The 12,527-nt window shown below is 42.8% G+C and overlaps 1 protein-coding gene and 1 long non-coding RNA gene across 9 annotated transcripts in view; one reads left to right on the forward strand and one right to left on the reverse strand.

Annotated features, from left to right (window-relative positions):
* The window catches only part of ZFHX3 (zinc finger homeobox 3), a 276,330-nt gene that overhangs the window by 243,313 nt on the left and 20,490 nt on the right, over positions 1-12,527 (forward strand). For all 6 annotated transcript variants that reach the window (XM_038007954.2, XM_073015531.1, XM_038007955.2 and 3 more), the window contains 2 exons: positions 4,346-4,479; positions 4,608-4,808. In XM_038007954.2, coding sequence (XP_037863882.2) covers positions 4,346-4,479; positions 4,608-4,808 — 335 coding nt within the window. The remainder of the gene's footprint in view (positions 1-4,345; positions 4,480-4,607; positions 4,809-12,527) is intronic.
* Positions 1-12,527, reverse strand: part of LOC103233196 (uncharacterized) — a 179,890-nt gene that overhangs the window by 30,986 nt on the left and 136,377 nt on the right. The window lies entirely within an intron of this gene.

The raw sequence follows: 12,527 nt of genomic DNA on the forward strand, positions 1-12,527 counted from the left end.
ACCACATTTTTATCCCCTTTGAAATCCCAGGAGCCCAAAATGTTGCCTGTGGAAGATTCTCTGAGATTTAACACATATTTTCATATTTTATAGCTGCCAAAATGAGAGAAATTGCTTTTACCCGCAAAGTAAAAAATACCATCTGATGTTTTGCACAGTATAGAGCCAATACCAACTTTTTCATGGACGGTTGAACTTAACTGATAACTATAATATTAAAAATGAAATGACTGTGAAAAACTTATAAAGTGGTCCTTGATGTCATCACCTAAAGACAATGATCATTCTAGTCATTTTTTCTAATACCTGCTTTTTACATAGCTGTAACATGAGATAGTACACATTTTATCTTCTTTTCTGATGTGCATTCTCAATGATTTTTCCATATTGCTTCATAGTAGTCAGTTTTAATGTCTTCTAATACTCAGTAGAATGGCTGTACCATTGTTTACTTACACCATGCCCTATTGTAAGATATCTAGATTGTTTCCAAATCATTTTGTCATTATTGTACAAACCAGTACAGTTACTAACACTTCAAGTTGTTTGTTTTTTTGTTGCCAGTATAAACCAAACGTTCCAGGCAGCAATTGTCTGAACTGTGTCTTGTCTCTGGAGTGCATGTATTTCTATTTCACTTATGTGACATCATAGCAGGCTTAAAGTGACCAGTAATTGATTTTTTAGAGTGTTTTGTATATTGTGACATGTCTTCTAGACTTTAAGTTTAGAAAAGCCTTCAAAGTGGGAAACCACAGTACTTTCTCTCTTGGTATTCATCAGCTTCATTTACTTATGCCTATGATGTATGCTAGTGACAGAACTGACGTAGAAATTGATTCTGAGACTCTGGCCCTTTTGAAGTTGTTCAGAGAGAAGAAACTTGAGAGAACTTCTGACTGTGGCCTGTGATAAACTCTCATCTAGCATGTTGATAGAGAACTTGCAAAACTTTTTTTTTCTTTTTCTTTTTTTTTTTTTGAGACAGTCTTATTCTGTCACCCAGGCTGGAATGCAGTGGCACAATCATGGCTCACCACAGCCTCAACCTCCCAGGCTCAGGTGATACTCCCACCTCAGTCTCCTGAGTAGCTAGGACTACAGGCACCCACCACCACACCTGGCTAATTTTTGTAGAGATGGAGTTTCACCATGTTGCCCAGGCTGGTCTTGAACTCCTTGGGCTCAAGTAATCTGCCCACCTCAGCCTCCCAAAGTGCTAGGATTACAGGCGTGAGCCACAGCACCTGACCAGAACTTGCACAACTGTTTGCCCATCAACAGAAATGTTGTAACGACTTTGGTACCATGTCATTATAGGGATTGACATTTTAATGTCTAAGGTCAATTAAGGGAGGGGCATGGGTCAGCCATAGTTAACTCTTACGAGCCATTCCCACATCACTCAGGGAAACACAATGAGATTGTAACTGGATGTTTATAGAATCTGTTATAAGAATGGCATTGCTTTATCTTTAGAGAAGGGGCCAGTGAGCTGCAGGTGGCTAATGTCCACTTCCAGACAGATTTGATCTAATAAAGATGAAGATTGTCCTAGATAGAAAGGAGATGAACCTGAAGTTTGTGCACCAGTGGATGCAGCATTTCATGTTAAAGCAGGGCTGTTGTATTACTGGGAAGAAAGAGAAATGAGTGAGCAAGTGGTGATTTTATTTTTTAAAACACTTTATAATGGTCCTTAGCTCAAGCTCACAAAAGAAGCTTTAGAATTCCAGAGCAGTTTGAGTTAAAAAAAAAAAAAAAAAAAAAAAGAAGTTCCCCTCTCCATGCAGGGGGAAAGAATAGTGGCTTCTGAAACCAGATTTCTCACCTCTGCAACCTCACCACAATTCATCATGTGTTCAGCATTCAAGGAAGAGGATGGACTCTTTGGTCCTATGAGGAAACTAATGCTGCACTGGGTTACTGTGTTTGCTTTTCAGCTCTGGGAGAGAGAGATGAGTTGGGTGGTCTCACCTCGGTGCCCATTCATCCACACTATTGAGCAAGTGCACAATTGACTCATTCCATAGTAGGGGGGCAGGTAGATTGAGGGCATTTACAAGGCAGTCACAGTCCTGTAAAACAGATGTTGTTTTTAGTCAGGCAGAGTAACAAAAAGATGGGGATGGGTGTATGGAATAGAATCTATGTCTTAGTTTGCCTCTACTGGAAGGAGGAGCAGACAGCAGCTTTTTCCTAACTATATATACCCTGAACATAACCTAATGCCTACTGATTGGGTTCTCTACTGGGGTTCACAGTAGAGAAGGTAAAGAAATGGCTGTGATGAATAAACATTGGAAGTATTATTTGATGTGCTCACCCACCCCATGTTGAGAATACATTTGAAGAGTTAATATGTAGAAGATAACCACCAACCAAAAATCAAAATGAGGGAGAATAAGGAAGTTTATGGGGGCAAGGGAACTTAAGTTCCTGAAAACATTAATTAGACTCCAAATGTAGACGTGTTCAGGAGCAGCCCATCGCACTGCAAGGTCTAAAACCTGCCAACGCAACGTTCCGTAGGATCAGGTCTGAGCGGGGCCAGGAGATGGGAAGTGGGCCATGGGGGAACTGGTGTAGAATGTTACAGCACCTAGTTAATCGGCAGCCAGTCCATCACGTTAAACACCCAGCCGTCATGTATTACCTTTCAAGTGAAAATGAATAACTCCCATTAAGAGCAAAATGGGTTTGAAGTCGATTCGAGACAGATTAAAGTACTGTTATGAATGTGTGTGTTGGGAGGAGGAGGATCTGTGTGTAATATGCTTGTCCTTGTACTTTTTAAATAATAGATGCCCTACAAACTTATGTAGACCAGGTTACCAAGATACTGGGGTTAAAGGTCACAATATGTGCATTCTGGGAAGAGCATCAACTTCCTGGAATATATTTCCTGCATCTGGCAAATTTTTCTTTTCAAAATTATATTGTGGCCTTATGATTTTAATGAATAAAATTGATTTTCTAAAATTGTTTATTAAAGTAATGACAGCATCTTGGTGTCCACATCAGAACAAATTTCAAACCCAAGCATAAATGGAAATACATGACAGATAACTAGACAGGGTGAAAAAGAAAGCAGTTTAACAGGGAATAAAAATCGGGCTTTCTAATTCAGTGACCTGAATGCTGAGTCACATTATTTTTTCATGAGGGCAGTGGGTATGTATATTTTCTCACTAACACTTTTATTCTTACTGCTTTAAGCAAAATTCTGAAAAATGGAGTCCCACATTCAAAACAAATGAAAGAGCCAACACTCAGATATTGACCAGGTTATGGAACAATCAGATCCAACCACACTGTGTTTAAACTGGAGGAGCCTTGCTTTTCCTGGATAAACCCTCAGCCTGGCTGTTTTCTTATCAAAGTGTTTGCCTCTACTGGAAGGAGGAGCAGATAGCAGGTTTTTCCTAACTAAACACCTTGATCCTAACCTAATGCTTACTGATCAGGGTTAACAATAGAGAAGGTAAAGAAATGTTTCCTTTCCAACCTTCAGAGAACTCCTTCCACCAGCACTTCTGTACATGCTGTGTGCTACTCAATCCTCATGGGCCGCTCCTCTTTAATTAGTGTTTGGTTTTTTGGTGGTATAGGCAAGAGGGGCATGGAGGCATGGTTTGGGCAAGCTGATAGGAAACTTTCCCTATTCCCACCCAGTCTGAATAAACTCTTGGGTCTGGAGCATTGGCTAGATTATATCCTGGATTCAGGCCCTGCCTAGTTCCACTTCTCAATTATATTCTTCCCCAAAAGCAGACTGCTGAATCCAAACTTGATTTTTCCCCCCACATATTTGGTGTGCTGATATTCATGTGAACCTTTCTCAAATCACATTTTTCATGTTGCTGGTGCTGTACCATGTTGTGATTCCAAGAGGAGGGACAATAGAGTTGAGAGCACATCTCTTCTTAGATTTCTGAAGCACAGCATGTCTGGTACTGAGGTTGGCAAAGCAGCTGGTGAGACTTTCCCACCCACCCTCAGCCCTACTGCCCCCCACAAGCCAGCAGATTGTGTCTAGATTGGGGGAGGTTAGAACAGACTGAATTTAGCTTAATCCAACTCCAGAGCCTTTTATTCCATTTCTTTGCCTTCTTTTCCTAATGTTCAGTTGTTAAAGTAGTGACAGAAATTCATGGGGGAGAAAGAAACACTTGCTTCTTTTCCAACATGCTTGATAAATCAGTCCGGATGTTCATCCTTCTTGAATTGTGGTGTTTTAAGAAAATCCTGTGCTATAAATGTATGTTGATTTTCACCCAACACAAACCCTCTGGGAGCTGGCCTGGTCTGGCTGCTGTATTGCATCTTCTACTTTCTCTTCTAGCATCGTCCAGCCAAGCAGAGAAGGAGCTGACAGATTCTCCTGCAACCTCCAAACGCATCTCCTTCCCAGGTAGCTCAGAGTCTCCCCTCTCTTCGAAGCGACCAAAAACAGCTGAGGAGACCAAACCGGAGCAGGTGAGGCTGGAAGGGACTCTGCTGGTGGGGAGGTGAGGTGTTTTAGACATTGGTAGGGAACAAACTTTTGGGTGGGCGGACTTGGGGGCATACACAGTTGCTCAAAGCAGTGGGTGTGTTCCCCACAGATGTACCAGTGTCCCTACTGCAAGTACAATAATGCTGACGTCAACCGGCTCCGGGTGCATGCCATGACGCAGCACTCAGTGCAACCCATGCTTCGCTGCCCCCTGTGCCAGGACATGCTCAACAACAAGATCCACCTCCAGCTGCACCTCACCCACCTCCACAGCGTGGCACCTGACTGTGTGGAGAAGCTCATTATGACGGTAAGGCAGCCAGAAGCAGCACCCTATGGTCTTTCTCCAGGGTCAAAGGTGACGCAGTAACATGGGCAAGATACTGTGTTATTGGACGAGAAAGCCAGTGTAGAGTTGGAAATGTCAGAAAACAGTCCTCATTCTGTGACCTTTGTTGTATTGTCCCTGCCTTAGACTTGGCATGACCATAGCCCAAAGTGCTGAACATGTTTCTCAACCTCCCTTATCATCCTCTCTCCCCTCAGGGGACAGAGGTATGGATTAGCTAACCATTTATGTGAAGAAATCATTATTCAAATTCTTTAAACCTTTACTGAGCAGGTCATGGACTAGATTGCTCTTACCTTCATTGTGTCTCATTTCATCCTCATAACAAATTGTTTTTGTTTTTGTTTTAAAAGGAAGCCAGGCACACTAGCTCACACCGCTAACCCCAGTTCTTTGGGGGATTGCTTGAGGCCAGGAGTTTGAGACCAGCCTAGGTAACATAATGAGACCCCCGTCTCTACAAAACATATTTTAAAATTAGCCAGGCATGGTGGTGCATGCACCTGTAATCCTAGCTACTTGGGAGGCTGAGTTGGGAGAATCACTTGAGCCCAGGAGTTTGAGGTTGCAGTGAGCTATGATCAGGCCACTGCGCTCCAGCCTGGGTAACAGAGGGAGACTCTATCTCTTTAAAAAAGGAAAAGAAAATTTTTTGGCACATTACCATCAGCAGATAAGGAAGCTGAGGCTCAAAGATGTTAATTGACTTGATGCCATTTGTAAGGAGCAGAGATGAAATTTGAACCCGCAATTTCCAACTCTAGGGGTAGCCCTGTAATGGAGGAGTTTCTCAGGGGATACTTTGATTTTCAAAGCAAGAAAATGTTGAGCTGGATTTGCTGATTCGTGAATGTGGGTTTTGCATTTGAACATGATATTGCTACAACTGCAGATTTTGAAAGCATGCCCCTGAGTGACCACTATAAACATGGCCTAATTAGTGTAAAGATGTAAATCTAACTGTAATATGAAAACTTTTCAAAATAGCGCCGGTGATGGTGATGTCCTACTTTTGACTATGCTGGTGCTGTTATGAAAGTCATTTCCTGGCCAGGCGTGGGGGCTCACGCTTGTAATCCCAACACTTTGGGAGGCCGAGGCAGGCGCATCACCTGAGGTCAGGAGTTTGAGACCAGCCTGGCCAATATGGCGAAACCCTGTCTCTGCTAAAAATACAAAAATTAGCCAGGCATGGTGGCAGGTGCCTGAAATCCCAGCTACTAAGGAGGCTGAGGCAGGAGAATCACTTGAACCCGGGAGGCAGAGGTTGCAGTGAGCTGACATTGCACCACTGCACTCTAGCCTGGGCGACAGAGCGGGACTCCGTCTCAAACAAACAAACAAACAAAAAACACCAAAGCCCTTTCCTGATCATTAGAGGAAAAACCACCAAAAAGAACTATTCTCACCTCTTCCTTAGCATTATTTTAGCAGTGGAGTAATAAGAAGTTAATTTGATTGCCGTTTCATGTGAAGATTCCCAGAGAGGTAGTCTGTTCACAACTGTACATTATAATGTGCAGGTCACAGACATGTCACTTCTAGGCATTTCCTATTCCATTTGGTTCTGCAAAAATTAATGAATAATGTTGTAAGTGATGTTTAGTCGTGAAGAACATATAATCGATGATGCATCAAGAGAACCTTAGCAGCCAATGGGAAGCTCAAAGGTGACCTAGCATGAGTTGCCTTTCAGAGGTCTTTCAAGTATAAATTAACTTTCTGTGGGTATTTTCAAATCAGCTGATGAACATTGTGTAAAGATTCTGTGTAAGTGATAACCTCCTTCTGTGGACCCGTGGGTTTCTGTGTTACAGCTTTCTCATCAGCCTTGGAAGTAACAGGCCTCGTTGTACTTCCCAGTTGATGGACTAGAACCATGGGAGCCTGAAGGAACAGAAAGAGATGTGGGGAGGGAAGCATTGTCAATACTGACCTACATTTTTCTTTTACTTAGGTGATTGTTTTTGCTATTTTAATATAAATCTAGTCTAGGGACTGAGCCTATAGTAATCTGCATGACTGGTTTACATTAGACAGTAAAAACTTCATTTATATATCTCTAGGGACTAGAGTATAACTTATATTTCAAATATTCATTGTTTGTCATATTTTCATAACAGCAATAGCAAGGTAAATTTCAAGTGGCAAGTGTGGTAGTCATTGTGAATCTTCATTTACCAACAGAGTCTTCAAGGGCAGGATATTACTTCTGTGTTTGCTTGGGTATCAATCCCTAAGATATTTCTGGAAGTTACCCATTAACTAGCACCTTTGGAAGCAGTGATCCTTAACCTTTATGGAGACTCTCATGAAAGCTATACAACAGCCATACTGGGTTATTCTTTGCACACCAATGTTTGATAACCACTGTTACTGACCCTCCATTAAGTATTTTGCAAATATAAAATTGTGTGTACAATGCCAGGGAGCATAAGGATATATCCATGGGACTGGCGAATAAAAACTGTTCTAGAACCCCTGACAATGTAATTATGTAGGAGACACTGCTCCCTAAAGCACTGCTGTGCTTGGTACCTTGTATAGAAACCCCTATGTGCCTAATCTTTCCATAGCAGACCATGGAAATGTTTTCTAGACATTTCTGAGAAGTATGCAGGTTGTGGGAAATGCACTGGTAATAGGAAGTCAATTTGTTAGCAACAAGAGAAAGTTAATGGATTCAGGAATAAAGTTGAAAGTTATTTTTCCCGAAAGATGTATATGCAAGGATCCATCCATGGGAAGATGGAGGTATGGCATGGCTGTCAGTATTGAACTGGTCTGTCCAGTCATGGGGATAGTTTGCATTGAGCCAAATTATGCATTTCTATCTCAGTCCTTTAGTTCAGCAGGAAAAAAATGAGCAACCAGGGTTGTTAGAAGGAATTTGTGGGCCTACCACAAGGTGAACCCGAGATCCTGTTTGAGGACTGGAATACTGATGATCTTGGTCTCTGCCCTGATGAATCAAAGCAGATGCCAGTGTCTTTCCTCTGGAAAATTTGGTATAAAAATGGAATTTGCAATTGTTTTAAAACTAAGTGATTATAATGAACCTATGGTTAAAATCATGTCACGGGAGGGTATCTTACTGTCATTTTGTTAGAAAATTGGCCCTGGGAAAGTATTGGTTAGGCTCTCTAACGATATATCTGTTTGTTCATGGCCAACTAGAGCAGGAAACTGAAAACAGCATGATGAAAAATGCCCCTCTAATCAGGGCTCCATTTTCTAAACCATATCGTTAAGGAATGGCCAGTTCTACGGTCATTCATCCTCCAGGAGAAGAAAGTTATGTCTGCTTTGTCCCTGAGTGGCTAGGATGAATAGCAGCAAGAGGAGTGAATCTTCTTTCTTTCCAAATGGGTTGACTGAGTTAGTTGCCGTTGGCTGCAGAATAGGAAAAGCTTGCAAAATCTCCCAAACAGATGATTCCTGGCAGACATGGGGTGTGTCCGGGCTATTTACAGCTATAAATTCTGGTAAATATTTTTTGCTGTCTGGGTCCAAAGTCTCAGGATTTAGCTTGAGTTCGGTTCAGTCCCACTAAAAGTAAATTCCACCCTGATAAATGGAAACAGATTACTTTCTACACGTCTTTCCGTTCAGTTGTAAATGGAGTGCGTTTTGAGGAGGCTTCATTTAATAATACCTTATCAGACAGCTTTCAGGAACCTGCAGTGTCTAATATGTCTGTTGCTATGGAAACAGCTGCTTGCTTATGCTCTGCATTTCATATCTATGTCTTCCATGGGCCCCCTTCTTCTTACTGATGAGGGGGCTTGAGAAATATTCTCCACTAGGAACAATTGCAGTGCTGGCCCTCCACTATGGAGACCGCACCCACAGCACTTCATTCTTCTTGGCCTATTGGAAACAGAGCTGCAGAGTGTCTCTGCACACGTCATATGAAAAGGAAATCTATAAAGCTTAAGGGAGATGAGACAAGGGCCCCTCCACAACTGGCTGGGCAGCCCGCCCCTAATGTCAGTTTCACATAAGAACTCTCACCTATTTACAAAGAAGCCTGAGATTTCAGATTGGTGAAAGAGATGTAGGAGCTGCTGCTCAGTGCCCTTATTTTCCTATTCTTTCAGGAAAGGAGGGTGGAAGGCATGGGGCCCATGTTTCTGGCCCCTGGATGAGAATAGGAAAGACCACCTACCATGCATTTCAATACTCTTAAATTATTCTAATTGATCACTATCTTTCTAAGTGACAGGACATACCACTGGGATCCTGAAGCACTGATATGGGGAAATTCTCTTTGTTCTTTCATCATTTAACAAAATATGACCTCACAGTGGAGATGGGATTGGCTCCTGGGCAGCTTAGGAACATATTCTCTAGCCCTTTGTCTTCGCTCCCTTTGGTAGTTCTTAATTATTCTGTATTTTTTTACCTGCACAGATTTCCCTTCCATGCTCCTGGCCCTGTGTTGCCTGCACTTTTCTCTGTATCTCTTTTGAGACCAATAGTTTGTAACCTTGTGATTTTTTTTCCATCAGTGTCTGTGACTCTCTATGCCTCATGTGTGCCTGTGTGTCTGTGAGTCTCTGGGACAGGCTGGTCATCTGGGGCTCTAGGGCGGCCACTGGCCTGGGGATAGTCACACCCACCTGGGTACCAGCTCTCTCACCTTGCCTGTATCTTAAGAGGAAGGTAATGAAAATAATCGAGGTTCATTAATTCCAAGCCCTGTGAGATGATAGCCATTTGGAGCCTGTTTGCCAATTAGATGGTCTAAATTAGAAGTGACCTTGGTATACTGCCACTGCTTGCCTCTCAGTCTAATGAAGCTTTTCTCTCCAATTCATTTTCCTTCTCAGTTCTCACCTCTCTCTGCACACATGTGTATAACTCTTCATGTGTTTCCCGTTCTCCCATCTGCCTTTTCAATCCTCAGTTTAAAAAATCTGGTCCTGAGCTACATTTGTTTCCAGCCCACATGAATGTTAACACGGCCCTACAGTATTTTCTTTTGAGCTTGATGTATTTACAAATTGAATGAACTACCATACAGAAGGAGTTTTAGAAGAGAAACAAGAAGGCCAAAGTGGGAGGATGGCTTGAGTCCAGGAGTTCGAGACCAGCCAGGCAAACATGGCAAAACTGTGTCTCTACCAAAAAAACAGAACACACAAAAAATTGCTGAGAGTGGTGGTGTGCAAATGTAGTCCTAGCTACTCAGGAGGCTGAGGCAGAAGAATCACTTAAGCCCAGCAGTTCGAGGCTATAGCAAGCCCTGATTGTGCTACTGCACTCCAGTCCAGGCAACAAAGTAAGACTATCTCCAAAAAAAAAAAAAAAAGAAGAAAGAAAAGAAAAAAAGAAAGAAAGAAAAGGAAATGGGACAAGGAGAGAAGAAGCTGGGCCTTTTAGACGCCATGGTCCAGTTCTCCCTGGGAGGCAGAGGTTGCAGTGAGCTGACATTGCGCCACCGTACTCCAGCCTGGGTGACAGAGCGGGACTCTGTCTCAAACAAACAAACAAAAAACACCAAAGCCCTTTCCACATGTAGAAGGGCAGTAAAGGAGAGTGGGGAACATGTTCTCCCTGGCACATGCAGAAGGCAGTAAAGGGGAGTGGGGAACCCAACTCTGAAACTACTGGCAACAGGCGCCCTGGTTTGTTGGCTATAAGTGTGCAGACACCAGCTAGTGGGCCCCAGTGGCTGTCTAGGTACAGGACAAGAAGTGAGCAACTGGCCTCTTGCTGGAACAGCTGGCTTTAGATATACCACTAGCTAGACTGCTTAGCCCTAAAAGCAGCTGGGTTTTAACTTCATGCTTAAATGACTCATCCACAAGGATGCAGAGACTGACTTGGTCTGTGCCAAGGAGGTCTGTGTCTGAGGTCTCTCTTCTTTTTGTCTGAGTTTCTTCATTCTATTCATTTTCAAATAAAAGTAAAGGATTTCAGGCATCCCTGGGAGCCTAGGTATTAGCAAATCTACACTTTCACCTGTAATAGTGGGCTTTTCAGAAATAAGTCCTTAAAGTAAGCAATGCCAAGGCGGTAGGAATAAGGGTCTCAGAGAAACTAGTTTCACCACTTTTGCTAAGAAAATCTCTCTGCTGGCCAGGCACAGTGGCTCATGCCTGTAATCCCAGCACTTTGGGAGGCTGATGGGGGAGGATCCCCTGAGGTCAGGAGTTCGAGACCAGCCTGGCCAACAAGGTGAAACCCCATCTCTACTAAAAGTACAAAAAAAAAAAATAACTGGGCATGGTGGTGCACACCTGTGATCTCAGCTACTCGGGAGGCTGAGGCAGGAGAATCGCTTTAACCTGGGAGGAGACTGTAGTGAGCCAAGATCGCGCCATTGCACTCCATCTTGGGCCACAGAGCAAAACTCCGTCTCAAAAAAATCTCTCTGCTTTCCAGCACAAGGAAAGTGTCGGGGGCATCGATCTAACCTAGGCAAGCCTGTCTGCAGATAGCCTTGAGAGATGAATTGGCATGAGCAGTCCCATAAGAACTTAGCAAAGGGTGACCTTGGCTGCACAGGGTGTTGTATTTGGCCCTTCCACATCTGTGACCTGCAGGGGTTGGTGTAAGTGGCAGGATGGTGTTCCTTATCACTCCAGCTTCTACCAAGAAATTATACATTTCAGCAGCCCCTCCCAAATGTCAGAGTGGGAGACTAGTCCCATACCTCAGACCCTGGGCTATATAAGGTGTGCCCTGGAGGCTTTAGGGTCCAGTCACCTCATAGAATCTTGAAAAGCATTAAAACATAATCCGAAATAATAATGAACCAAACTAGGAAGAGCTTGGAACTATGTATTTATGAACCTATGTCGCTTCTCCTAGTAGATCAAGGGCAGTTCACTTGAGTACATGGACTTCCTTCTGGGGAGCTTGTGATTTCCTGAAATTATCTGGAATATTTTTTCTGTGAAAGTATTTTCCTAGGAGTCTGCAACTTGTATTAGATTTCTGAGGCTTTTGTGACCTCTAAAGGGTTATTTATTCTGCATCATAAGCTTTTTGGAGACAGGGACTTTTGTCTGGCTCTCTGCATCTCAGAAGCATGCAGCAGCACACGGATCTTGTACAGTGTTTAGTAAATGATGGTCAATTGAATGAACTGAGAGTCACTCAAGGCTACTCTTTCTCAACTGTATTATTTGGGAAGTACTTAAGTGTGGAACGCTTCTGTTTCTATTATATATGAAAATTGCTTAAACTGGGAGGTTTTGAGCACTGGAGTAGAACTCCACGTTTCTTTTGTTATGCATGAGACCTGTTTGTTAGGAATATGTCAGAGCCACTGTTTGCTTCCAAATTTTCTGCACTCCAGTCAGCTGATGGTTTCTTCGCAAGTTTCCATGAAACCTACAAGTACTCTGGGAGGAAGGTAGCTGAACTGGCTCAGAAGGTTTGGGAGGAAAACGTGGTGTCTAGAAGATCACCATGGAACTGCCTTTTGCATGGCAGAGGCCAGCCTTGAGACCCAAATGTTGTAATGGCTGTAATCAATTGAATTTTCTTAACCAGAAAAACTTTTGTCTTCTTGTTACTTCTCAGGTTTATTAGTGAATAGAGTGGGGAATATAATTTAATATATTAAATGTTTATTGATGTATGGATCATTGGAATAATCAGTGTGGATGGTACGTTCAATGTAGAAAGTGTAGGTGTTTGGGCTGATGTATACTGTCATCTGGCCAA

Source organism: Chlorocebus sabaeus, chromosome 5 (genome assembly GCF_047675955.1).
Source record: "Chlorocebus sabaeus isolate Y175 chromosome 5, mChlSab1.0.hap1, whole genome shotgun sequence".
In the NCBI taxonomy this organism is placed as follows: domain Eukaryota; kingdom Metazoa; phylum Chordata; class Mammalia; order Primates; family Cercopithecidae; genus Chlorocebus; species Chlorocebus sabaeus.